This window comes from Penicillium manginii (assembly GCF_028828005.1).
Source record: "Penicillium manginii strain IBT 31320 chromosome Unknown utg000006l:1.0-4164085.0:1.0-4166146.0, whole genome shotgun sequence".
NCBI classification, from domain to species: domain Eukaryota; kingdom Fungi; phylum Ascomycota; class Eurotiomycetes; order Eurotiales; family Aspergillaceae; genus Penicillium; species Penicillium manginii.
Genome location: NW_026643107.1, coordinates 114095 through 140564, shown reverse-complemented (window position 1 = coordinate 140564; position 26470 = coordinate 114095). Strand labels below are relative to the sequence as shown.

Sequence of the window (26470 nt, the reverse complement as noted above, 5' to 3'; positions counted from 1 at the left end):
CGAACAAAATATTGTCGAAAAATTGCTGAATTACATATACAGTACTTTACATGCGTCATCCTTTTCATTCATTTATACGGACATTTCATCAACCCATCCATGATGGCCGATACATCTCTAGTGGCCTCATCCTGTATGGCGTGTTTGTACGATCAAATAGACGACCATGATGAGATCAACTACCTCACGCCAGTTCATAATTGGTCGTTGATGGTGGGGTGTATCCCGCAAATCCACCGACTCGGAGATATCGAACTCTTTCCCGGAGAACATGACTTGTGTAAAACGGAGCTAGAGATCTTCGTCACTGCACTAAGATGTATGCGCTTGAAATGGCCACCTGCAAATAACATTTTATCGACTGTCGACCGTCTCCGCACATCCAACCTCCATCCGATAATACCTGATTCCCCAAAGATTACCAGGCCTCGAGGGATTTTGGAGGGCTTGTTTCCATTTCCCGAGGACATGTGTCCCAGAATGCAAATCGTGAACCAGTATTCGGCCGAAAAAAGTACTCAAGTACAGGGTGTAGTAGCACCTACACTGGATGGATCTATGGACTGGATTTTTGAGGAATTCAACCTAGATTACTTGGATCTTCCTTTTCTCGGTTGAATTTCATGGAGGAAGGATGCGCGAGCGATAGAGGTTCACATTTTGCAATAGGTTCGCACCTAAAGGAACCGTGAGCTACGCCAATGAACAGGATAGCAAAATGAAAATTGATGGAGAAGAGGCTCGAGTTCTTCATTGGCAACGAAGATAGCCATCCGAGAACTCGGTTTTTTTTTCGGTGCTCACCCCTCTCGAGAGTCTAGGGCTATGCAGAGGTGGACAAGAGATCGCCAGGAACCGAAGTGAAATTAATCAGTCTTCGTGTCGAATTAATTTCAAGGGGAGATACAGCCTTTAGGTCTGCTAGAAGCTACAAACTTGGGCACAGGCACGATAAAATGCACGGGTGACAAGAGGTTGAGAGAAAAGACGAGAGACTGAAGCTATGGGACGAAAGGCAGTACTCTGTATCGGCATCTCATGAGGCAAATCTGACTTTGCTTCACATTTTTGTTTTTGGGGCCGAAAAATCGCCCCGTCAATCTGAGCCAATCAATCGACCACAGGCATCAGAATTATTAAATGCATCGGGGCACGATTGGTGATCGACAGTGCTTACTGCTTTGCCCCATTTTTTCAGTCACTACAACGATCACTGCCACCCCATCAGGCTATCCATTTCTTGCAGTAAATTGCTCACTAAAGCTCTTGACAACCAGTTTCCAATCCACGGGAAAGATCCAGAAAATCACCCACATGGATTTGCGAAGCATCGCCAACAAGAACGATCTGCGCTTGGATATTGCGGCCCCTTCAAGCTGGCAATACAGCCCTGGCGACACAATCATTGGGAATGTCGTACGACAATCCCCTATCGTGTCTCCCAATGCCACAGTCAAGATATGGCTAACGGGGATAATGAGAGTGAGAATCTTGCGAGATCTCGGCACCGGATCCAATGATCGCTGGGGAGAGAAAGACGCCTATGTTGATAAATGGACTTTGATTGACTCAACTGAAGAGTTTATCTTTAATGGACCCCTGCATCATCCTGAGAATAATGAACATCCGGTCGCCTGGTCCTTCTCCGCATCCATTCCTAGCAAGCCCAAAGGACAAATTACTCAGGGCCATCTTCCGCAGGCAACCTTCCTGCCTTTTGACAAGGATCACGAGGCCTTTCATGTCTTACCCGGCTCTCTACGTACCACTTGCGATGGCTATTCATCAAAATCGGAAGCCCTAGTTGAGTATAGACTTCATGCTCAGCTCAATTATGAGCGGAGTGGCTCCAGACGAGTCGAATATGCGACCGCACCAATCACACTGAGACATGCCTCAAGGATTCTCGACCTGAAGCCTAGCGAAAATGGAGGTCTTTCATCCCCTACTAAAGTGCAAAGTCATCGTCTGATCCCGGGTAGGGAGGCTACGGAGTTGTCATTCCGACAGAAGACAAAGAAATTTTTTGGCTCCTCGAAGGCCCCTGAGTTCTGGTTTGAAGTTCTTATGAAATCGCCGCCAGTCGTCCAATTCGACAATCCGACACCGTTGCCAGTTGTATTGAGTATCGCAACTCTCAGGGGGGAAGGCCGAACGAGCAGCGCCATTGAAGAAATCGCCCAGCGAATCCAGATAAATTATGTTAAAATCCGGATCCAGAGTTGGACGACAGTTATTGCTTCGGGCAATCTCACCAGCCGAGCGCATACGGACAAACAGAGCTTTGACGTGGATTTCCACTCCGAAGATCTGTTCAAGAATCTTGAAAGTCCTTTGGTGGTTCATTCATATGGGAAAGCAAATGAGCCTATCGACCTTGGCAATATGTTTCAGCTCGTTCTACGAAGGGATGGTCTCTATTCGAATGGAAAGAGGTGCTCATGGACTCTCACATCCACTGTTTTCCCTGATCTTCTTACTTTTGCTATCAAGCACACCCACAAGATTGAGTATAGGATCAACCTCACAGTTGCAGGAGAGACGCTCGAGGTAAAGGTGTTTGCACCGTTGAGGATTATTGAAGCTGCATGAAGTTAAAGTCGTTTATTTTGCGCCATCGTCATGATAGCCTTACTTGATTAGCATGAGATATGCCCTTTTTTAGGTGATTCGTAAAATGAATCAATTTCGACTGATGCCTTATGCCCCATGCAATGACAACTAAAATACCTCAGCCCTAGAACAAGAACCTCAACTTTTGATTTGAAATTAGTAGTTTAAGTAGGGGTATTTGCTTGCTAGGTGATAAGAAAATGGCTGCAGCGCTCAAATAGGCTTGCAGCAATGATGTGGGCCTCTTCACGTCATGATTTTGAATCTCCCGAGGGTCCGGGTCTCATGCAACCATTGGGGGCTAAGGAGGCTTAACAGTGAATTAGGGGCGGAATTATGGGGCGAAAAACGCTTGACAGTGCCCTGACGAAACTTCGAGAGGGCGTGCCTGTAAATCATGACATGATTGGGTGGGGCGAAAGGTGTCAGATGCACTAAAGGGCCCATTGGGGAAAGGATCAAATAGTGCGACATGGCGCCTGCGGCCGGAGGCCTATTTACATACATCGTCATGGAAAATCCGTAACTAATTTCAAAGGATCGCACGTGTTGGGTGATCAATCAATGAGTCAAGGTCCACTATTCTGCCTTGGGGTCCAGGGATATCAAGCAAAAGAGCAGTGATACTATCCAAAGCTAATAGAAATCACAGTCAAGGCAAGCATATCCAGACCCATTTGGAGGTATTCGCATTACTGAATCATTGTAAGAGCTCTGCTTTCATCTTTTAGCGAAATATCTTACATTCATGGGCATTTAAAGCTCAAAAGGCTTTGCTAAATCTTGAAAGGGATACTTTATGATTGGCTAGAGGTTAGTATCAGGTCAGAATCATGATTACTTGGTGTAACCCTATGGCCCCATGATGAGAATTTGTCGGCAGCGATTCAATTCAAGTTGCCGACACATTTCTAGTTCATATCAGATTCGACCGCTTTGATTGGGTGTATTGGTAGTTACTGGCTCCCATAGGATGAGCGAATTAAACTGCAATGAGGCGATTACAATTGTTTTGCCCGACTCGAAGAGGCTTCAAGTTGATTGCAGGACCAGGGGCTACTGTTATATTTAGACTAAGAAGAAACAAAAATATCTCCGGAGCTATCATGTCTTATAAAATGTGCACGTGTTGATATTTTAGATTCAAGTTGACATTATACGACTAATAGTATCGTAGACCTAGATGCATGCACGTTTTTGCCAAATGAAGGATCGAGAAAGTTTGTTGAAAATTTGGGGGCTAACAGATATTCAAGACCTGCGCTAGCTTTGAGCAGCCCTACAACTGGCTAATCAAGAAAGGTACCGTATTGGTATTACAAAACCACCTTACTTTCAAAGCTGCGAGGCATTCAGGTTCCAACTAAGCATTCCCGAAACGGCATGCATTCATATAGCGCAAAGCTTAAGGCTCACCTTCTGTGAAGAAGAAAGACGTCCATATACCGGTAGCAATCCGACATTAATACCATGAATCGAAAAAATACCCTTTGGAATTAGAAATTCTCTATGTGGTCTTCAGGACTTGAATGATTACATTACTGTTTTCGTCACTAGAACGTGCGATATGGGAAACAGGGGGGGTTAATTATTCGGTCTAGAATACTGCTTACTGGGGCCAAATATCCCTTCCTTCCTGGAAGGGACCAAATGTTGTACATCAAATCTCAAACAACAAGGATCATCGTTCTGAAGCCACTTTGATTTCCTCGGAGCCTTGCGACACGGAATTGATATAAATAACGGGCTCGCGACTTGATTCATATAAACTACATCAAGAGATAACTTCAGCTTCTGCTTCTTGAAAGCCATTTCAGTCAAGATGGCTCTCATCGCACGGGAATTCCTCGTTGGTAGGACTTTGAGCAGCGTTGTTGCTAGTAGTATAGCAACCCCCACAGTGACAACTGCTCCGGCAATCACTTCATGCAGTCTTGTTCATCAAGATACCACTACCTTCAAGGACCCGTTGGGCTCGGTGATATCTCTCTCATCAACAATTGCTTGCACGTAAGTTTAATCCTACAAGCGGGCTCGGCGTTATCGGCTTTCCTAGATGAGAACATCTTCTAACTATTGTATCTTGGCAGTTGCAATGACGATTGGATGGCCGGCGTAGGAACCACCGTTGGAAGCGATAAAAGTATCACATACACATGTGAAGTTGGGAAGAGTACAACCATCGCGGTCAGCACCGCAGCACCAAGTGCGGCGCCGGTCCCTACACAATGTGCAAACGGCGCCAATCCTGATGAATCCTGCTTCAACGCATTGGACCTCCCTGATTTCATCACAAACTGGTAAGAATCTGAATGGATGATGCTGCAAGAACAAAAATGGAATTTAATCATCATACTTTAGGTGGAAGGGTAATGAATCCAAGTGTGGAGATTACGACGGATTCGCTGACTGCTGGTACGCGAAGATGACGCCGTACTCACCATCTAAATGCGATCAACTAAATACCGACCCCGCCTGCACTCAGCCATTATGGAAGGACTTCAAGGGATTTAATGATGTACAGAACTTCTATGTGACATGGTGTATCTGGAATACGCAGGGTTTCTTTCTTGACATGTACAACGCGGTCGGCAACGCGGCGGGGCCGGTTTCTAATGCTATCGGAAGCATCGTAAGTCATTATCTTGGGTAGATTCAGGCTCTACCAGTAGGCCATGAACTGACTAGGATCAGGTCACCGCACTTGACCCACCCAACGACTCCACCAGCCCATGGGAATATGTCTTCACTGCACTCACGTTCGGATTGAGCTTGTAAGTCTGTACTTTGGAATCTTCCTCGGAATTGATACTCATTCCTTTTTGTCATTTCAGGTACTCTGAAGGGAGCGTTCTTGTGAAGGCCTTCCTACGATCTATGCCTCAGACATCCACGACGCTTCATAGTGTCATGTTTCCTTCGGGTGACGTTAGTGGAGATGTCACTGCTTGGGCAGATGTTGCAGACGAGCTTGGCAAATTCACAACCAAATGGCAGAAGTCAATCGGAACCGGTCTTCCCATGGTTCAGAATAACATTTCCGCCTTCATTCCGCTGTGAGTCAACATAGCCAGCAATGATCCTAAAACGCATACGCTTTGGGTCTATTGTCGGGCTAGACCATTCGCTGACACTTACCTTATTCGCATTGATTTAGGCATCAAAACACGCCCTTGGCTGGAGTTCGCCCCGCCCTCGACGATCTAACTTCCACTATTCAACAGTCAGTTGCTGGTTATGTTGCATCCGCTTGCCTGAACGACCTTAATTGGGTCGTGACCCGTGGCGAAAATATTGATGTCCGTAGCCTTCAGAAGGCCGGCAATTTGAATTGTGAGTTTCAATCATAGCAATCCATGAAGCGACATACTACATCAAGATTGCCGCTTTTCGGTTTCGCCAAAGATAAACAGTGAACTGATTCTATAACAGGGGATACTGGCTGTGATTCCGATTATGATGGAAATGGTATTTGTGACAGCTACTTTTACGACGGAACAGATACATACAGTATCACGGACCCCCAGAACATGGCCACCGACCAGAAGTCAATTATGGCGAAGCTTATTGGGGGTGAAAGTCCTTTCACGACCGGTAAAATCCTGTTCACTTCTGGTTTGAAATGCACACAGACGTGCGGCAAGAATGGAGGCTGTGCCCCGTCTTTGGATTCGAGTGACCCTTCATCGGCTAGCTGCCTCAGCACTGCTCGTGTCTGTACCTGGACTTGGAGTGATTATGGACCGTTCCAAGCTGGCTGTGCTAACCTACCAGACAAGAATGCTGTCCTGCCTCGCTTTGGCGTAGATCCATGCGTGGGAAGCGACGATATGAGCCGCTCTGTACCTTGGTCCTACCTTGGAGGCGGTATCGTGGACAACGACGCTCCTGGGTGGTGGAATGGTCAAAGTGTCTGCCATAACCACTATTGAGCGAGGTTTCGATACAGCTCATACGATGCGCAATGTCGGATCTCGCCGGGAGATGACGACTGCATCAAGTTTCCCTTTAGTCTCCCTTTCGTCTTATTGGAGATTGCGATCCACATGTTTCACTATGAACTTTTATATTATGCTTTTTCTTTCGTTTGTGAGGCTCTAGAATGAAGAGTCTCATGGTTGCTTTGTTTTTTATAATTAGAAGGATTGTTTCCCCTCGTTTATAAAGAATCCATTCATTTCAATGTTCACTCGGCCAAGTTGATTCTGGTAAATGTGGGTAAATAGGCCCTTGGAAGATTCTTCTCGCATAAGCCACTCATTTGAGAATCAGTAAGGTGAGAATGACTCTTAGACGTAATACTCTGAGCTTGGACTCGGGGGTTGCATGACCCAGGGACGTTATGAAATCCTGGAACGCGGGGAAAGACTAACCCTATTTTATTTGTTTTAAAAAATACTAATTGCCCTAGCGAAATGTGGATCCCTCTGAAGCTATTTTATATGTATTATCTGCCCAGTTCTCGGCATATATCTACTAGTACTATTAATAATCACGGCCCGACTCGGCAGGCCTTCGCAGTCGCTGTACTAGTAATTCTCGGCTTGTTGCAAAACTTCGCGTTATTATCGATGGCAAAGTACAAAGGAGTAGGAGGATCTATTTTGCGGCCCCCGGGGTCCAGCATGCTACCAGTGTTAGGCTTGCCTTTCATTTCGAAATTTGGAGTATTGTACTTGGCGCTCTAGAATACTGCGATCCGTGACACGGAACGAAAACGATTGGTGATTCACCGCTGGATGCTCACAATTCCGAACATCAAGAAGGAATAATTAACCGAGAGAAAGTATTACCAGTACTAGATTAAATCACTCACTTGGAGAGTAAAATCCCTCGCTGGTTCGTATCTCGAACTCTCCGAAATGCCTTTGCAAGACGAAGATGGCCATCCCAGGGTCGCTATGAGTCCACGCCCAGAGAAGGCTGATAAGCCATCGGCGCCTTCCACTGCTTCACGGGGGTCTCCGCCTCTATATAAGCAATCTCATCGTTCAATAGATAACCTCCAGATATGCATGATAGCCGATGTCAAATGGACCTTGGGAATCTAATCGATCCGCGTGCCGGTAAATGCGGGACCCCCGGTGGAAATCGGGATTATCTGGGGATGAGCGAACCAGGATTGAGCTCATTTCTCGAATGGGCGCTCTGACCCACTACTTCGGTTGGATCTCCTGATTTGTATGGCCAATCGGTCGTTGAATTTTTCGGTTATGCCATGTGGCGCCTAAGTACGCAGTACAGAGTACGGGCGACGGGTAGGACATTCCTTATCTTGCCCACTCGGAGTCAGAAATAGTACTAAATCCTTTAGGTTATTTCTATGCCATGTAATTGGTCTCCAGTCAGACCCACCGCCCCACGCAGATAAGCTGGGGGCTACCAATGCGCTTCGAGAAAGGCTCCGTGACCAGGAGTCAATGCAATTCAACACAGGCCCTTGGCCTAGGACAGGCATAGACAAACGGAACAAACAGCTCCCGTTATGCGATGCTCTTGCTAATAGCAATTTGCCCCCCGAGGTTGCGTCGATCCGGTGATGTGATCTTATCACGTCGAGAACGCCCTTCTCCACATTCCTGCTTTAGACTTTGCCAGGTCGGGTGAACTTTCATTAATTTTTCTCTCTCTATTTTTTCGACTTCGCGACTTCCTAGAATTGTTTTTTATCATATATAGCGAGGGCAGATCCACCTGCTCTGGTTTGGATCCAGATCAAGAACTCCTTCGCATCATTACAATATGGATGGACCCGACCAGATCGGACCTGATCGCTCGACCAAACGGACTGTCGCCGACAAGGCAAGACGTCTCGTGAAAACTTTTACCACAAGGTAGCTATACCCTCAAAACTGGCAGGGACTTTCCGCTGTCTCTCTGAGCTTTACTAAATACATTCTTCGCATAGAGAGGGCCTTCTCGGCGATTACGACTATGGCTACCTTTTTACCCCGCGAATCCCCTTCACCAAGCAAGTCCGCAAATCCGCCCCATTTTTCGGCCTCGACGATCGCGTGCCCGTGGTTCTAGCCCTCATTCTGGGATTACAACATGCGCTTGCAATGTTGGCTGGTGGTGAGTTATGCTCAGTGGCGTCGAATTGACCTTGAACCAAGCGAGTCAGGCGAACAAAGCTGATTATCGGTAGTTATTTCACCCCCGATTATGTTGGGTGGTTCAAGTGGCGTTAATTTCGGAGACGAGCTCTACCAATATCTTGTATCAACTTCGTTGGTTGTCTCGGGCCTTCTGTCTGCTGTGCAGATGACTCGCTTCCACGTTTATGGCACAAAATACTACGTCGGCACGGGCCTGCTGTCGGTCGTTGGTATGTTCTAAGCGCCGCAATCGAAACTTGCATTGCATAAAAATGTCTAATGGTGTATAGGAACCTCCTTCTCCACTATTACTGTCGCTCAGGGCGCCTTCAAGCAGATGTATGCTTCTGGATACTGCCCTACCGACGCGAATGGCAATAAGCTGGCCTGCCCCCAAGGCTACGGAGCTCTCCTGGGCACTTCCTGCCTCTGTGCCCTGCTTGAGATTGGTCTCTCTTTCATGAGTAGCCGGATTCTCGCTAAAGTTTTTCCTCCCCTGGTCACCGGACCTACAGTTCTTCTGATAGGTGCTTCCCTCATCAAATCTGCCATGCAAGATTGGGCTGGTGGCTCTGGATGTGGTCCTTCGCCGCGAGCCATGTGTCCCAGCGCTGATGCACCCCATGCATTGATGTGGGGAAGTCCTCAGTTCATCGGACTGGGCTTCTTGGTTTTTGCTACTATTATCTTGTGTGAGCGCTTTGGTCCACCCATCCTCAAGAGCTGCTCCGTTGTTGTCGGTCTGCTGGTTGGATCGATTGTCGCTGCTGCTTGCAATTACTTCGAAGATTCTGGCATTACTGCTGCACCTGTGGTGTCTTTTGCATGGGTGCACACCTTCCCACTCACCATCTATCCACCTCTAATCCTGCCACTTCTCGCGCTTTATATTGTCATCATGATGGAGTCCATTGGTGATATCACGGCGACCTGTGATGTCTCCCGTCTAGAGGTCGAGGGTCCTACATTTGACTCTCGCATTCAGGGTGGTGTTCTGGGCAACGGATTGACATGTTTACTGGCTGGTCTGATGACCATCAGTCCCATGTCTGTATTTGCCCAGAATAACGGTGTCATTGCTCTGACAAAATGCGCGAACCGAACTGCCGGATTCTGTTGCTGCTTCTTCCTGGTTGTCATGGGAGTCTTCTCCAAATTCGCTGCTGCGCTGGTTTCAATCCCCAAGGCTGTTCTTGGTGGAATGACTGCGTTCCTGTTCAGCTCCGTCGCCATCTCGGGTATTAGAATCATTTCAACCATTGACTTCACGCGCCGCAACCGATTCATCATCACTGCCAGCTTCTCTCTTGGAATGGGAATCACTCTTGTCCCTGAATGGTGGACTTATTTCTTCTCTTATTCGGGCAATAACCATGCTCTTGAGGGTCTCCTCAATGCTGTCAACCTAGTCATGGAGAATGGCTTTGCTGTCACAGCTATTCTCGGCGTTATTCTCAATCTGATTATCCCGGAGGAGCCAGATGATCACGACGCTGAGGTTTACACCGCCAACGAGTCTGAGGATGGTCGGGTTGAGCCTGGTCCTTCGCATGGCACTTCGAAGATAGAGAGCGGTCTATAATTTGTTACTGTTTTTACTTCACTGCTGAATGATCTGGATCATGTAATGCTTATAATTTAACACGATGATGCGCTCATTTTATTTCATAATGCCACAATATTTCTACCAAATTTCTCTCTGGTTCGTCGATAGTATTGGGAAATATTAGTTCGTACCCCCAACAGCCTCTTCCAGGGTGGAGACCAGTTCACGCTTGTCGTTCGAGCCACATCGGGCGTAGGGGTCATCGCACAGTATACAGCAGCGCTTGCTGGGCCACTGCGGAGAGCTGACATCATCATTCCACTTAACGCTTCCGAACAAAGCTTCGTGATCTCTATCAACGTCCTCGCGCCTTTCACTCGAGCTTGAGCCACATCGGGCGTAGGGGTTATCGCAATTGATGCAACAGGGCGTGGCAATTTTGAACAAAGCCTCATACTTGGTCTCCACTGCTTCGCGCTTCTCAATCGATCTCGAACCGTACGGTTTACTGTTGTCGCAGAGGATATAGCATCGCTTTGATTGCAATCTGGAAAATGGATATAAATTACTAGACTGGCTTCCCCGTTGAGCCCATATTCGCATCTCATGGACAAACCTCGGTTGCGACACTCAGGGTCGAAGATTCAACAGGGCTAGCAAGGCTAGACACTGCGAACATGGAGCACAGGATTGCGACGGGGGAGAAACGCATGATGAATCGAATTTAAGAGAAGAGCAAGTTAAAAAAGGACGATGTTTGAACTTGAAAGATACCCTTTGATCAATTTATATCCCCGAACACAGTGGCAACGTCCAATACTCATTCAACTGGGTCTACCTGTTTCAGAGAGGGATTTTTGCCAAGTCTCTATTTCACGCAGCCGTTTCCCGGTCTAGCAGAGCCCCCGTTGGGGCGCAGATCGTAACGAACATTCGGAACACCAGACAGTGGGACTTTTTTCGAGCCAAATGGCTATTCAAGGGCGTCTGAATTCTTATTTGAATCATAACATCGCGCGCATATCAATCTTCAATAATTCAATGTGGTCGAGTGCCATCAGAATGTCGGGCCCCCCCGATCATCAATCAGATAAGACCAGGGTTTAACTACCGATCGGCGTCAGTCTCCACTCCACAACCCCCATCAAGAGTTCTTAGCGCTCCTCATCTGAGACATCTATGTCATTAATTTATGCAAGAAGCGGAAAAGTCCCGGTGGGATTCCCTTCTGTGCTTTCTTCAACGTCCCGTCGTTCCAGGATTCACTTTGGTTGGACAATGATGAAGATCCACACGGTGGAATAGATCCGGATATTAATTGCGTAAAATCAGGCCATCGCAACTTGGAAGACATCTGGAGCTGAGATTTATTGAATATTAGCACATATTATACATTGAGCGGAGATTCGACATTCTTCATCATGCGGTGCAATGTCTCGGTTATTCTTCAAGCTTCAAGAATGGATCCTCCAGCAGTTGACGAGCAGTCGCTCGTTCCTCTGGGTCCCAAGTGAGCATCTTCTTCGCGAACGCCAATAGTCCCCTCTTGTCTTCCTCTTCCAGTAAAGGCAATGAGTCCTCGATCCTCCGATCTGGAATCAAATCCTTATGTAAGAATTTGCCTATCAAAAAGATATTAGTTATGGCCCGATATGCCAAGGTTACAAAATTGAAATACCATTTCCATCGAAAAATGGTCCACCAAACATGTCATGAGCATTCCGAGCCAATTCACCGCCATTTACCCGGATCTCCTGTGGCCACTCGAACTTCAGTGTCGAACGCGATTTTTCGATGAACTCGAGCGAAGGCATGCCGAGCAAGGCAATCATCTCTGCAAGATGCGCCCTCGCGGTAGGCCTTCTCTCAGAATCCTGTGCCTGTTGAAAAAGATGTGTTCCCTGGGCCATGTCCCAGATCTGGCTAGTGTTAGGGGATTATTTTTGTTGCGGTAAAGCTTCAATTGATATGAACGCACCAGAGTCCCCAGATTCCAAATATCTGCACTCCTATTCCAAGGAAAGCCAAGTGTGACTTCGGGTGCTCGGTACTGGCTCGGCTGTATTGGCATGATGCCTCGTCCAGTCTCTCCGTGGAGCTGCAGAGCTGAGGAGAAATCAACGATATGTGGGACCATATTCAGTCTCCATGAATCTCTGAGGGGTCCAAAAGTATTATCGCGGCGGAATACCTGCTGTCCAGTGGCGTCAAGCTTGTATTCTGCTGGCTCACTGATTTGTCGATTGATAAATTCGAACATCGCTTCGTCGTCTTCGAATGGCATTACGATATTCTCTAATTTTAAATCTACGCGTTGTGAGCCCGGGAGGCCAGAATGTGGAGTTTTCAAGGAGAGCCAAAATCAACACTTACCAGTATGAACAATGGCACAGTCTTTATGAAGGCAATCTAGGGCCTCTAATAGAAACATGAGGTATAGCTTAACGAGCGGGAATGGAAAAACTTCATTCTCGAATCGTGCTTTGAAATGCCACAGCGGCGCTCCCAGAGGTGGATAGGCCAAACAAATGTGTTTGCCATGGGGGCTGTTGACTTCAAAGTTCTCATGATTTGTTCGAAGAAGATTACGCGCGCGATGCGCCGATCCGGCCTCATCGATACGTTTCTCTATCTCCAGCTCCCTCTCACTGGGGTCCCCGCAGACATTTATTTTCAAGTCCCTGAGGATCTCGCCGTCGGAATTCCTAAAAACATTCAATACACAACTCTTCTTAAATGGCATCGGAGGTCACATACGTATTTCGTAGGTCACGAGCCATCCATGTTGTTGACCCGTTGCTATAACCTCTTTTGACCAGAATCTGAAAACGATCGCCAATGACGTCTCCTGGTTTTCCCGGATAGTATTGTTCGCTTTTATAGCATGGCAGTCCCTCTTCGTCCACAAGATCTGGTGTTGAAATAAGCTTTGGAGTAGGGAGGATCAATGGCTCTCTGTGCAGTGTCGCGAAAGCCCGCCTGGGCATTTGTCGTAAACGCCACATTTTCACGTATATTGGAAAGGCTCGTAGTGAAAACACGTGTGGTCTAGGAAAGGCGAATGCGACTCTGCAATCAAAATATGAGTTCCATGGGAGTCGATTGACGTTAGGGGGGAATGGAATGGGAACTTCTTGCAGCGTTGTTGACGTTTCGCTTTTCAGCCTCAAACAGTCACGGGGCCTGGCCTGTCGATGACTCAGCTTCAGCCCCAATGAGAAAGAAGGCAATTACTGGGGTGATCGTCATTGTAGGATTGTTTTCAGGCCTTTTAATTCGAAATATGCTTGAAAATCATTTGCTCGTTTGAGAAGTTGTGATGAATCATTGGAAAGAGCCCCGCCCTGTATATGTCTAACTTTAGATGCCAGGTATCAACGAGGTAGTTCTAGCTAGAAGTAGAAACAAACAACCCCCCCAAAGCTGTCCAAATTAACAGACTACCTAGGTAGCCTCTATGCGGATAGAAACCTTCATACAACAAACCTCCATTTTGACCAACGTAAACAGACCCATTCCCTCACATTTCAAGTGCGTCTACCTCCGAAGTCGATCTAAGAAACCGATCGAACCACATCATCGATTGCCATCGCAACATATCGAACATTACTCTCATTCACTAGATCATTGTCAGCAAGAATATTCGAGTCCAAAAGAATCTCCTTCGAGCATGAGCTAGTAGCCCTGTACGAATACTCACATCCAGAAATAGAAATCCGCCCCGACTTGAGCATATAAACATGATGTCGTTCCCGAATAGCAAAGACCTGACTCTCTGACAACCCAACGTACGTAAACATCCCAATCTAGATATATCAGTCAAAACCCCTTGCCAAGGTAAACCCAGAAGCAGAAAAGCCCCGTGGAAATTGAAGGTACTCACCTGCTTAAGAATATGCCCCCAATCCCCCGGCGTCCCAAGCGCCACCATCTCCTCAAACAAAGCCGTCCTCATGGACAGAATTCTCGTACTCATCGTATCCAAATCCTCAACCCACTTAGCCCGAAGCCCCTTATTTCCCAAAACAGTCCGGACAATCTCAGCCCCACCCCTCGGCGCCATAGAATACTCCCCGCGAACGAGATGGCAAAGCGTAGCGAGAATATCATCCGTAGCACCACAGGCAGCAGCAGAAGAAACAACATGCAAAGCACCAACCCTCTGCCCATAAAGGCCAAAGTTCTTCGAAAAGCTCTGCGCAACAACGAACTCAATACCACCCTCTTCGAAAAATCTGCGTATAGCCCAGCCGTCCTTGCCCACGTCTCCGGACGCAAAGCCCTGATATGCCAGATCGAAGAATGGAATGAGACCCTTTTCTTTACAAACTGAGAGAATACCTTCCCACTGTTCACGGCTCGGGTCTGCGCCCGTGGGGTTGTGCGCGCAGGCATGTAGGACTAGGATATCATTCTTGGAAGAATGCGTGCGGAGGGTTTGGAGGGTTTCTTCAAAATTGAACTTTCCTGTCAGGGCGTTGTAGTATGGGTATTCTTTTCTAGGTACACCGGCCAGGTCCCAGATTGTGTGATGATTTGCCCATGTTGGTGCTGGAATCCAGACATTGCCTGGGGAGATGTTTCGGGTGAGGAATTCTGCTCCTAGTCTGTTCGCGCCCGTTCCTGAGACGGTTTGGATTGATGTTACCCTGGCATGACTGCTTTGCGGCGTATCTGCCCCGTTTTGTGCGGATTCAAGGTCAAAGACGAGATCTGCTGCTAGTCGGAGGAATTCGCGATCCCCTTGTATGCTGAGGTATTCGTGTCGACTGACGTCTTTAACGTGGTAGATTGCTTTTTCAGCGTCCTCGACGACGCGGAGGGGCCATGGGTCTCCTTTGTTCGTGCGGTAGACACCGATTCCCAGATTTACTTTTTTCGGGTGGGGGTCTTTAATGTAGGAAGCGTTCACGGCGAAGGGTTCGTCCGTTGGGATCTGGGGGAGGTTGGTGAAGTGGGAGGTTGATGGGGGTGGTTCGGAGATTGAACCCATGTTAACTCGGATTTGATGGCGGCTAGTTCCAAGGTGATGAGATAGATGAAAAACGAAATATTTTGGCCTTTTGACCTTTTAATTTCTTTGCGTACATTCTGTTCGAGTTCTCCCGCAATTGGTCATTTTTATAGATGCCGGCTTCTTGGCAATACCCGGCCATAGCCGGGGTCAGCCGTGAACTGCCGCCCAAACAAGGAGGCACGACGTAGGCAAGTATTACAAGGTTTAGCCGAATTCTTGACCCACATCGACGGGGAGAGACCCAGCGCAGCAGCTGGTGTTGAAAAAAGCTAGACAATTTAAAATTCAAGGGTCAATTGATTCAGCGTGTCGCTAGCCGTTGTCTGCAGTACTGGAGTCCGGTGACATTGCCTGGGTACGGCAAGTAATATTAGGATCAATAACATCAATAGGCTCAGATATCTCACTGCTGGCGTGACTGTTGGTTATGATGTTTTGCTAATCGTGAATATCCAGTGTTGTTATTCATCGACACCTTTGAGGGCGCCAACGGTTTGGCGAATGATGTCTTCCTTCTTGGTGGCGAGCATTTTGACAAAATAGGCCTTTTGAAAGGAGAGTCTTGTTGTTGCAAAAAGAGTTTCGGGGACTCAAAGTTACGGAATGGTGAGGACTTTGAATCACTTTTCGCAACCGAATCAGTTGATATTTCAATTCTGCAATCCCGCGATAGACATAGGAGATGCTGAGTAATGCCAGGTCCCCGGATCGGGGTAGCGTCACAAAATGTGGTTCAAACTGTCTCTCAGATCTCAAGTATTCTGCCGAGGACTCTAGATACGTAGTAGTAGTAGGGAGCCATAGAGATGGCAAAAGGTGTGTATTGTGGACTAAGTACTAGATTCATCAGCACCGCGAACCTGAGGGATCCTCAGAACTCTGCCGCAGACCACACGCAGACTCGTACGAGGCTCGGTGGCGCCAGACATCTAACTGGGAGTAGCTGACTCAGTTGCCGCCATACTGGTTCATTTGTCTCCCTCGTGCTGAGGACTGGAAGCTGGGTGATGAAACATGCGACTTAACTGAGCGTGGCGTCTTTCAAGAAAACGATAGTGTGGCGTAAGGGAGTTTTCAGGGGTGCGAGTAGAGTGGAATGGAAAGAAATTGTAGAGAGTTAGGACGGAACAGGGCAGCCCTTGTGTATAGTTAGTAGTAGTCGGGGGTGCAAAACCCACCATGAAAAAGCTGCCTGTCAACGTGGCGCATCGTGATAGCGTCACGGCGCTCCGGAATAGCATGAGAAAGAAGCACTCAATTTCAGACCCAATCCATTCTTCTCCAGGGTTCCCTGGCCGTGGAAAATTCACGCCATATGAAGCTTATCGATCCGTAGAAGTTTGGTCAAATTCAAAATAGATTGACAGAAGTATATAGTGACCCAGTAGCTTGATCCACTTGCTATTGAACATCCACAAGGCTAGAGCCATCATTGCACGAGCATGAGATGCGTCGCCCCAATTAATGGTAGCCTTGTGGCACAACCAGACCAAAAGGAGGTCTCCCAACAGGGCAAACATATTAGTCAGCCTAGTCTCGACGCCCTCCATAATTGCTGGTCCAACGGCGAATTTTGGGGTGTCAGGTTTCTCGGTATGTCTGTTGGTCCTCCTCGGTAGCAAATGAAGAGAAAATTGCTTGTTATATTTGCCTATAGTCAGTATTATTCTGACATTCAATAGATATCCAATAGAATATACTAACCTTATAAAAGAGTACGGCGGAAGAAATCTTGAGATAGCAGCGTGCGCTCGATGTCTCGGTTGTTATCATTATGGGCAGAGCTCGATAGGCGGTAATTGGCTGGTAGTGCCCAATTTCCACTTTATCCACTGGGATGGTGTACCACAAGATCTTCCACTTTCTTCCCTGTGTGTTCCCTGTAGGTGATTTCGCGATGATGCTGGACTTTGTTAGACAGTCTAGTTGCCTTCCAAGGTTTCTTCTTTGACATCGCATACCTCGATTTCCTTGACCTTGCGAGCGCTAAACGGAAACTCGATGTCAATGCATAGTATCTCAGAGGATGGTCTTGGGTCGTTTTCTGCGATCTGCGGGATCTCCAGAATCTAACTTGGTTGATGATACAACTCAATGTCAACTCCGCTGGGTTGTTCTCAAAATCATATCGCATCCATTATATCGTACTCATTTTTCACAAAAATAACTTGAATGTAACTCGCCATCAAAGGATGGCATTGTCCTTTGCAGTGCCCTCGAGCAATATGATCCAGACGATGGCACTACGTTCAAGTTTTTGCTGTTGTCATTTGAATTCTATGTATGTGAGAAAAACCACTGCCGAGATACCGCTTTGTGGAGTCAAGTTTCCACCTCTTCAATCGGCATGATTTTATCAGTGAGATTTCATGGAGTCCATTTCAGGGACGGACAGGGACGTACTGGCCATGGTATACGCACACCGCCATTGTCGGCCAGTGTGCGTATGCCATGGCCAAGGCTCGTCGTCGTTCTCGTCCTCGACGTTATTATCAAAAGGTGGTACTTGTAGCACAGCTTCAGAATCATCCAAACCCGATCGAAGTAAATTTGAATCAAGTCGATTGTCGTTAGGACATCAGCTCTGGCAAAATGCCACATTTGGGCAAGTTCCGTATTATTTGGAAAAATGCTCTTGTAGACTCGAATTTTCCGAGCGACAAACTGCCGCATTGGGCCGTGTTCCTAAGTGTGCTGTTAGTAAAAATATCATCTTTTTCGTAGGCTTAGGAACAGGACATACATTGATATGGGCCCTGATCTTTTCAGCAATATCCTTGGGGGTGAGAATCTTATCTGGGGACTCCTTGGCAACCTCGGGGCAATAGATCTTGTCTATCAACCGTTGCAATATAGCGATCTCCCGATTCTTGTGTGTTCGCGGACCCTGGCCATCTTTAAAGGCTTTCATTCCCACTCTGAGTAAGGTCTCCTTTGTCCAACCGTGATCGATCTTTGGAGCTTGTACAGTGGCCCTTCTACTGACGTTGAACAGGTAGAACTGGAATATTGAGACATGGCCGGCGCTCGGGTGAAGGGGAAGAGGGGGGGGGTTTCAGATCTTTTGCCAGTAGAGAGATAACGTGGTGGCGGTGGCATGTTACATTCGATTTTGAGGGCCATAATCTTTCCGTAGACCCGTGCTGCCTCGTAGGAGCCTCGAACTGGTAATTTAGCGCATTTACTATGTGTATTTAGCTGCGCGGCTCGCTTGGGTGCGCGGTTCGCTTGGAAATTACGTTAATAAAAGGATAGCAAATCTTCAAGAACATTGATATCATAATTGCCCAGCTGTGCATGGGATCGGAGAATAATACAAACTTAATCAAAAGCGGAGAACTTCTATAATACATGTTATACATGCCCAGGTGTTGACTTTTATACACATCATCCCACGCAATCACACGCCCTCAACCACCTCCCCCGGAGCCAACATCTTGATATACCGATGACTCCCCGTCTCAAGCACACCAACCTCATCCCCAACCCGAATCACAAACTCCGGCAATGCAGGCACAAGCTGCATCCCAAGACAAGCATTCGTCCGATCCCCCTCATCAATCTTCCGATAAGACTTCAACGCCCGATCCGGCTCCACCGGATGCCGGAACCCAGTAACAGGATCCACATTCGGCAGTCGACACCGTACAGTCCGACAAGCAGCATGGATCTCCACGCCCGCGATATCGAGTCTTTTCCAGTGATCTTCGGCGAACGCCTCGGGGCCCTGGATGATGATGTTTGCGCGGAAGCGCGAGATGCTGAGACGCGGAATTGCGTACGCGCACCGTGCTGCGAGGTCATGGTGGCTGGACATATTTAGTAGATGGATTGGGTAGGCGTCGGCGAAAGCGGTTGTTGGTTGGAAGCCTATTTCTTCGGCGCGGGGGGCGTTGCGGTAGATTTGGCGAGTGTGGGTTTCGTTGGCGCGGAGGAGGGTTAGTGGGCTTGTTTTTGCGTCGAAGCCGAGGTATTTGTGTAGTTTGGCTGGGAGATGGATGCCGTAGTTGTGGGCTAGTGGTTTGTCTTTCCAGATTTTGACGGGGGTTAGGGGGTAGTTTGACATGCTTTCTGCCGGTGGGTGGAGGGGGACCCGGAATGTATGTCGGGGGGGAGATCATCCCGGTGGACATTGCGATTCGCTTGAAGAGACCGGCTGGACCGGGTGGTGTGATGCGTGGGTATGAGATTAACATCACGCCTTGCGATTTCACCTCTGGGAGGGAGGGATGGTAGTCTGGTGCCGAGGGGCATGGAATCCAGATCTCTGGGTGGATGAGGGCCATTCGTTGGAATCCTGCATTTCGGAGGGTGCGGGTGTTCCATCCTTCTGGGCCATTTTCGGCGAAGACGAATTGGCGGTCGAATTTGAGGCCGGTGGGCACAATATCAGATTGGGAGAGTTCGATGCCTCCGCACGATTTGAGTGGGTAGGTGAACAAGGCTTTCACGCGCCACGAGGGCTGGCCTCCTTCTCGCTGGGTTCTTGGGATTCCTTGGCTGTATTTGAGGTCGAATTCATCGTGTAGGTTGCTCTCTCCATCTGCTAGACCGAGTCGGCGACATCCTCGAGGGGGACTCGGCCGAGGGCGTAGCAGTAACCACAGGGGGAGAGAGCAGAGGAGGAGGATGGAAAGAAGACTGAGAGAGAGTAGGTCCTCCATGGCTGTCCTGGAATCTCTCCTCCAGGAGATCAGATGAGATCAATCAGATCAATCGGATCAGATCAGATTAAAGCAATCCAGAGACCCTGGGGCATAAAAAGCTCGGACTCGGGGCGATCTCTGCAGGGCTTGCGGACCCACAATGCCTTTTTTCCCCGACAACCGTGGAAGTGGGGGACAAGAACAAGAGGAACAGGAACAGTATCAGGAACAGACAGTAACAAAAGGACCAGGATAATCCATTGAATATGCGACAGAGACCGGATGTGGATGGTTCATGATGAGTCTCAATCAGGACCTTCTCGGCTTCGAGCAAGACACTCGTGACTTCCTCCTTTCCTTTCTTCAGCCCATTCACTCCCACTGACACTCCCCAGGGCCAGTCATCTCCATATCTGCATCACAGTCTCTCAATGCATCAACTGTTTCTCCAATTTCCACCGGATTGACGCGTCTCGATGAGGCTCTGGCCCTGGACTCGAGTTGCGGAGGGATCCTACGCGGCAAAGTCACTGAGGTATTTGGCCCACCGGGCGCTGGCAAGACCTCTCTCGCGTGAGTATTGTATTGCAATGCATGATCAAAGCACTCCATCTCCTATTACTCTATCACATCCCAACTCATCTCAACCAAATACTAACATCTCCAGACTAAATGTGACATCCCACGCCCTCCGCGACGGCAAAGTCGTCTGGATCGGTAGGCCTCATCACATCAGAACAACACATATACAACACTTTTATACTCACCCTCACATCCAGACACGGGCCCACCGCTCCCAACCCCCCGTCTACACTCCCTCCCAGAAGAAGACCTGCAAAAAATAATCTACTTCCGAGCCCCAACACTCCCCCACCTCCTCGCCCTACTAACCCGACCACCAACCAACTTCCCCCCCAGAAGGAACAACTCTCATCGTGATAGACTCCGTCTCCTCCCATTTCCCAGCCTACTTCCCCAACGCCGCCGATCTCAAAGACCAACTCGCCACGGGCAAATTATCAGACAAGCAACAGCTACAGTGGCTACTGAATCGAAAATGGAACGTCGCCAGTGACCTCGCCACGCATTTATCCAGACTCGCTACAAGCGGCAATCCTGGCGGTATTGCCGTCCTCGCGCTGAATCAGACACATACTAAAATCAAAAATCAGCCCCGGGCGACCCTTCACCCTATTCTTTCGGGCGGCGCGTGGGAAACGACCGTCCATACAAGATTGGTGGTTTATCGGGATTTACCGGATGCGCGCTTTGTCGAGGTTACTAAGAAGGGTGGGCGGAGCTTGGCGGTTCGGGTTCCGGAGATGATTGTTTCGTTTGAAGTTGGTGCGGTATGTATAGTGAGAGTGAGGGCGAGGAGGTTTAGTGCTAATTTTGTTGTTTAGGGTGGATTGAATGATGTTGGCCCTGGGCGGGAGGTGCAGTCGCCTATTATGACGAGGGTTGACATTGATACGCCGAGTCGGAAGAGGAAGGCTGAGGATGAGATTGCTGATAGTCAGGATGAGGACTCTGAGGCGGAGTTTCAGTGGGATGAGATATTGGAGGCTGAGGGTGAGGATGTGGGTGATGCTGAGCATCAGAGCCAGGGCAAGGACCAGGGACAGGCACAAGAGGATGGGGATACATCCGAACCTTAAGACACTAGTATTATTTCATTCTTTCAATCATATCATGGCACACTATGATGACCTCTTCCCCCAATAACCGTCACATGAACCGGCGCAGCAAGAAAATCCTTCGCAACAGACACACACTGCGCCTCCCCATCCACCCCATCCCGCCCACCAGATTCAATGCCACCCTCATTCTCATCCGTCTGCCTCGTGAACGAACAAAGCGGAAACGTATCAGCAATAGCGATAGAAACAGGATGCCTAGACCCCTGAATCAGATCGACCAAACGGCCCAACACAGCAAATTCAAGCTTCAGCTTCAGCGAATAGATAAACCCCTTCAGCGTGATCTGCACCGCGTACAAATTCGCATACTCAAGACTAAGCAGCAGCATATCCATCGCCATAATCGCGCAGTTTATCCCGATCAGCTCGTACATTATTGAGCGGCTGTCTGGTCGGGTCGCGGCGTCTGCGCCGAGACGGAGGAGTTTCACCGTTTCAATGACGTACAATGTTGAGAGCAGGCCTTCTTGGATCGTGAAGCCGGTTAGTTGGACCTTCTCCATGATGTTGTACCCGATTACCCAGGCCGAATTGTCGGCGTGGACTATATTTGCGCCGTAGGTTAGGACCGTTGTCGGGACGTGCAGGAGGAAGAAGTTTGCGACTATGAGTCTCAGGACGCGGCGGAGGATTCGCTCGTCGCGGAGGACGAGGTGTAGGCGTGAGTATAGGACGATTGATTGGCCTGTTACCATTGTCCACCAGCCGATTGTCAGGACGGTGACGGAGAGGACGCTGTCGGCTTGGGTGAAGAATTTCATTAGGAAGCCCGTTGAGTAAGGGACTACGCCTAGGATGCCGGATATGAGGAGGGACCAAAAGTAGAGGCCTCGCCAGCGGCGGAAGGTGGATGGCACGAGGACGACTAGTTCGGCGATGTTGTACCAGGATAGGCCGATTAGGGTTACCAGTGTCATTTGGAGCATGTCGCCTTCTGAGGCTAGGGCTCCGGATATACCGTTCATGAGGTTTCGCGCTGTGTCGGTCATGGTGGTGGTGATTGGGACCGTTTATTTAGGTGGTGTGGGTTTGGGTAGCTCGTTGAGCTGGTCATCCCGTTTGGTAGAGGTACATTGCTTGTTGGTGGCAGTGGTGGTATGATGGAGGAGTAGGTGAAGAAGAGCAGGTAGAGCCAATGCAGCAAAGAGGGTAGTAGAAAAGAAGAGAAAAGAGCAGTGGTGGAAGGATGCGGTGGAAGGATGCGAGAGGGAGGAGTTGTAGTACAGACCGGTCTTCAGCAAGAAAGATTCAACGCAACGCAACGCAACGCGGCAGCTTAGCCAGGCTTTGCAATCGAGTCATGGTCTAAGCACTGGGATCTGGGCTGGGCTTGTTTTCTCGGCTCGCTGTACATTCAATTTCTCCTTCGCCCCATTGGTATGGATTGGGGCCAAAACCCCGGGTAGCGTGTCGATCCGACGCCAATTTTAATAGTGTGGGAGTGGTACCATTGGAGCGAATAGCGCGAACTCCGGGTGAAACAGGAAAGTCCCAGCCGAGATGTCTAGCGTTGAGACTAGGCTTTAGGAACCGTAGAGTCGGGTGAGTAGTGAGTAGGGAGTAGGGAGTAATGAGTAGTGAGCAGGGGGAGGTGAGGTGCGGTCACAAGCTAGTGGAGGAGGTGAAGGTGAAGGTAAAGGTGAAGCTGAACCTGAAGTGGCAGAAGTGCCTGAGCGTGGAAGTAACACGCTGCCACCCGCGGTGGTCGGCCATACAATAAAGTGAAGCAGTGCAGTGCAGGGGAATTTGAGTCGTTTGGTTTGTCTTGTCTATTTGACTACGGTAAGAAAAGCTGGGTGTGTTGCAGGTCATTCGGTCTAGTCATCTCGTCCTAGTCTCTCATAGATTGGTCAGGTAGTCCTCGATTTGCTCCTTGGTCAACTTTCGGAACCGCGGGCCTTGCGCACCCTCCACTCCCTCGTAGCCCAGCAAGTGATCTGCCGGTGGACCAACAATACCTAAATACAACGGTTAGCATCAATGTTTCTTGTCTCTGAGTCCCGCTCAGTCCAGTCGCACTCACCAATCTCTATTGTGTCCCCATTCATCTCTCCCTCAATGGTCTCCTTCAGCGTCAAAAGCGCAATGTGAATCGCATCTTCCAGCTCCAGACCCTCAGTGTAGCGCTTCTCCAAGAAGGTCTTAGCACTGGTCGCGTGTTTGCCAATGGCAGTCGCCTTCCACGGATAATAGCTGCCGCTAGGATCGACCTGGTACAGACTCGGGCCGCCCTTCAAGATACCGCCCGTCTTGCCGGATGGCTTCTCCTTGTCGTCGGACTCAACTTCGGGCTCGACGCCCTCGTCCCAGCCCGCAACGAGCAGACTGACTCCGTACGGCCGCACACCTCCGGACTGCGTCGCCTCCTGTACGACTCGCGCCACATCCTGCACCAGTATACGTGTGGGCGGGTACTCGTTATACACCCGCTTGTAACCCGTGTGCGAGACCTTGCGCGCCTTGTCGACGAGGACTCGGTAGTCGGGGCCCATGCCGGCGTACACCATCCCGATGTCTGGGGTGATCAGGGAGATCTTGGAGAGGGAGGGCGGGTCGATGAGGGGGAGGAGGATTTCTTTTCGGTGGCGAGGACGATGCCGTTGGTTGCTGGGTTTGGTCAGTAGGTGATGGGGATGAAGGCGAGGGAGAGGTGTAGATAGATACCTTTGATGCCCAGGGCTGTGACACCCTGGTTAACGGCGTTCAACGCATATTCTGATGAGGTTAGCGATGACGATCTCCTGGCGAAAGGTTCGGGATGGCGATGGGAATAGATGGGTTGGGTGCGAGTGGTCGGTGGTTAGGAGCTGTCTTACCGATTTGCACCAGCTTTCCGCTGTTGATGGGTTAGCGGGCGGAGATAGGAATGGCGGGATGGGGATGGGGATGGTGCAAGGGCCATACCTGGGGGAGAAGGTTGTCAGGGAGAATGAATATCGGTCCGCCATGATGTGCAATTGAAGTCAAGACGATACGAGAGGAGGAAGGAGATGGGGGTGAAGGGAGCTGTAGGCAGAACGGGTGACGTTAGCTTGGAGCTCAGAGCAGGGCGGGTAACGTGACCATCTATACTGGCAGTGGCAGGTATATTCAAGTTACAATTTCAGTTAGTACACTATACCCTTTATTTGGATATTACTTGACAGTCACTGTCAAATTTATGTCTTTTGGAATATTGAACTAGCGGAGCCTTTATGAATCAAACTTGAACTTGAAGTGGCACTAGCCCTTGGACAATGGAGATATAAACATAGACTGCCGTAGTAGCATGGATGGAGCATAAAATCTTGAATAGTTCCAAACTTGAATTTCTACCATTTTCACCTTAGATCTGGTACCTCATGATACCACTCATTAATATTAATTATTTAAAATTACTCTAGTTGAACAAATTAAATCATACTAGAAATATTATTTCTGGGATCTAACACTAGTACTAGTTCTACGGCTGTGACTACATCCCACGTGACTAGGCGGTCAAAGCTCGGCTGTCCACTTGTCTTTTCTTTTCTTTCTTCTTCTCTCCTCGCTCTGTCCAGGGCTAACGTTGACACTATGCTCGCTGCCCTCCATGCAGTCCAGCTATGAGTCTGATGAGCCGGATGCTGCTGGTCAGCATCACCCGCAGCACCACCCTCAACCAGAGCCGGAGCCAGAGCCTGAGCTGAAGCCAGAGCCAGAGCCAGAGCCCCAACACAACTATCCTCCCCGCGTGTGCCGCATCTGCCTAGAGACCGTCTTGCCAACATTGCAACCGTCCGAGTTTTTACAAAGACCTCGCGTCGTGTATCTCTCCGAAGACCCGGAACTAGGTCGCCTGCTCCGCCCATGCAAATGCAAAGGCTCCTCGCGTTATGTCCACGAGGGCTGTCTGCAAACATGGCGTCACGCTGACCCCCGGTATGGCCGTCGCAATTTCTGGCAGTGTCCTACCTGCGGCTCCCAGTATCGCTTGGAAAGGTTAACCTGGGCTCGATGGATCAGTAGTACGACAACACAGATTTTCGTGACCATAGCCATCTTGTTTTTGACCGTTTTCATCCTTGGTTTTGTTGCTGACCCCATCATTGATTTCTACCTCGGTCCCCTGGATGATATTCCCCTGGATATTGACATTGACGACGAGAGTGCCTCCTGGCTGGAACATATTGTGAAAGGGATGGCCTCTTTGGGCCTACTGTCGTTTATTCGGGTCGCTTTTACCATGTCACCTTGGTGGGGCGCCCGCAGCATTGCCGGCGGTCGTTCTACCAATGGTCGAGATCGGGTGCGCTCGTTGAACTGGCTTTTCGTTGTGATGGGGATCGTCAGCTTCTTATGGGTACGCAGTGATGCTTGCTAGCTCTGCCCTGGAGTCATTCTTGCTAATATTTTACAGGCTGTCTACAAAGGTGTTCGATCATGGACCAAGCGCTCTCTTGAATGTGCCGGCGAACGTGTCATGGATGTTCCTCTCCCGGATGACGAGGAAGAAGAACCTGGGCCAATGCCCGACGTAAAGTCAGATCCAAATTCAGGTCAAGAACCCGAACCTGCCTCTCAACCTCCCCCTTCACCATTTCATGCTGCAATGGCGCATGAGGCTACTGCCACCTCTTCATTTGTATCAGATCGCACTACTTTAAGTTGCCGTGCTCCTTTCCAATGACGCGTCGATTAGTCACTGTGCGAAGAACGACCCCGATCTTCTTAACTCGCGATGCTGTCTGAGAAACGGCGGGTTGACGCCGGGGACGTCTTGTTCCTTGTTGACCCCTGTTTTATACACCAGACTGACATCGCGGGGAAGGCGGGCCCCATTCCTCGATTCATCAGCTACGTTGGGCCTTAATCGGCTTTTTATATTTTTT

The 26470-nt window shown here is 49.0% G+C and overlaps 12 protein-coding genes across 12 annotated transcripts; 5 read left to right on the top strand and 7 right to left on the bottom strand.

Annotated features, from left to right (window-relative positions):
• Nucleotides 1-1314: 1314 nt before the first annotated feature.
• N7533_008461 (uncharacterized protein) lies at nt 1315-2592 on the top strand (the record flags this gene model as incomplete). Its single annotated transcript, XM_057105111.1, has 1 exon — nt 1315-2592. One exon carries the CDS (start codon nt 1315-1317, stop codon nt 2590-2592), a length of 1278 nt encoding a protein of 425 aa, XP_056956560.1.
• Nucleotides 2593-4435: 1843 nt separating this feature from the next.
• On the top strand, nt 4436-6545 carry N7533_008460 (uncharacterized protein; the record flags this gene model as incomplete). The annotated part of the gene is made up of 7 exons (XM_057105110.1): nt 4436-4623; nt 4704-4913; nt 4975-5245; nt 5302-5387; nt 5448-5669; nt 5771-5946; nt 6046-6545. 7 exons carry the CDS (start codon nt 4436-4438, stop codon nt 6543-6545), a joined length of 1653 nt encoding a protein of 550 aa, XP_056956559.1.
• Nucleotides 6546-8355: 1810 nt separating this feature from the next.
• N7533_008459 (nucleobase:cation symporter-2 family protein) lies at nt 8356-10293 on the top strand (the record flags this gene model as incomplete). Its single annotated transcript, XM_057105109.1, has 4 exons — nt 8356-8447; nt 8522-8688; nt 8762-8941; nt 9002-10293. 4 exons carry the CDS (start codon nt 8356-8358, stop codon nt 10291-10293), a joined length of 1731 nt encoding a protein of 576 aa, XP_056956558.1.
• Nucleotides 10294-10437: 144 nt separating this feature from the next.
• On the bottom strand, nt 10438-10969 carry N7533_008458 (uncharacterized protein; the record flags this gene model as incomplete). Its single annotated transcript, XM_057105108.1, has 2 exons — nt 10438-10791; nt 10874-10969. The coding sequence occupies 2 exons, from the start codon at nt 10967-10969 to the stop codon at nt 10438-10440; spliced, it is 450 nt and encodes a 149-aa protein (XP_056956557.1).
• Nucleotides 10970-11697: 728 nt separating this feature from the next.
• Nucleotides 11698-13262, bottom strand: N7533_008457 (protein kinase; the record flags this gene model as incomplete). The annotated part of the gene is made up of 5 exons (XM_057105107.1): nt 11698-11879; nt 11936-12176; nt 12236-12564; nt 12631-12962; nt 13015-13262. The coding sequence occupies 5 exons, from the start codon at nt 13260-13262 to the stop codon at nt 11698-11700; spliced, it is 1332 nt and encodes a 443-aa protein (XP_056956556.1).
• Nucleotides 13263-13811: 549 nt separating this feature from the next.
• On the bottom strand, nt 13812-15250 carry N7533_008456 (pyridoxal phosphate-dependent transferase; the record flags this gene model as incomplete). The annotated part of the gene is made up of 3 exons (XM_057105106.1): nt 13812-13876; nt 13958-14063; nt 14141-15250. 3 exons carry the CDS (start codon nt 15248-15250, stop codon nt 13812-13814), a joined length of 1281 nt encoding a protein of 426 aa, XP_056956555.1.
• Nucleotides 15251-17099: 1849 nt separating this feature from the next.
• On the bottom strand, nt 17100-18185 carry N7533_008455 (uncharacterized protein; the record flags this gene model as incomplete). The annotated part of the gene is made up of 4 exons (XM_057105105.1): nt 17100-17177; nt 17236-17343; nt 17678-17959; nt 18018-18185. The coding sequence occupies 4 exons, from the start codon at nt 18183-18185 to the stop codon at nt 17100-17102; spliced, it is 636 nt and encodes a 211-aa protein (XP_056956554.1).
• Nucleotides 18186-18674: 489 nt separating this feature from the next.
• On the bottom strand, nt 18675-19938 carry N7533_008454 (MOSC domain protein; the record flags this gene model as incomplete). The annotated part of the gene is made up of 2 exons (XM_057105104.1): nt 18675-19345; nt 19368-19938. 2 exons carry the CDS (start codon nt 19936-19938, stop codon nt 18675-18677), a joined length of 1242 nt encoding a protein of 413 aa, XP_056956553.1.
• A 142-nt stretch (nt 19939-20080) lies between these two features.
• On the top strand, nt 20081-21578 carry N7533_008453 (uncharacterized protein; the record flags this gene model as incomplete). The annotated part of the gene is made up of 5 exons (XM_057105103.1): nt 20081-20155; nt 20345-20493; nt 20588-20637; nt 20839-21269; nt 21324-21578. 5 exons carry the CDS (start codon nt 20081-20083, stop codon nt 21576-21578), a joined length of 960 nt encoding a protein of 319 aa, XP_056956552.1.
• A 32-nt stretch (nt 21579-21610) lies between these two features.
• Nucleotides 21611-22609, bottom strand: N7533_008452 (uncharacterized protein; the record flags this gene model as incomplete). Its single annotated transcript, XM_057105102.1, has 1 exon — nt 21611-22609. The coding sequence occupies one exon, from the start codon at nt 22607-22609 to the stop codon at nt 21611-21613; it is 999 nt and encodes a 332-aa protein (XP_056956551.1).
• An 850-nt stretch (nt 22610-23459) lies between these two features.
• pre8 (proteasome core particle subunit alpha 2) lies at nt 23460-24568 on the bottom strand (the record flags this gene model as incomplete). The annotated part of the gene is made up of 5 exons (XM_057105101.1): nt 23460-23578; nt 23644-24195; nt 24285-24335; nt 24437-24456; nt 24525-24568. 5 exons carry the CDS (start codon nt 24566-24568, stop codon nt 23460-23462), a joined length of 786 nt encoding a protein of 261 aa, XP_056956550.1.
• Nucleotides 24569-25191: 623 nt separating this feature from the next.
• On the top strand, nt 25192-26268 carry N7533_008450 (E3 ubiquitin-protein ligase MARCH; the record flags this gene model as incomplete). Its single annotated transcript, XM_057105100.1, has 2 exons — nt 25192-25941; nt 25999-26268. 2 exons carry the CDS (start codon nt 25192-25194, stop codon nt 26266-26268), a joined length of 1020 nt encoding a protein of 339 aa, XP_056956549.1.
• Nucleotides 26269-26470: the final 202 nt, after the last annotated feature.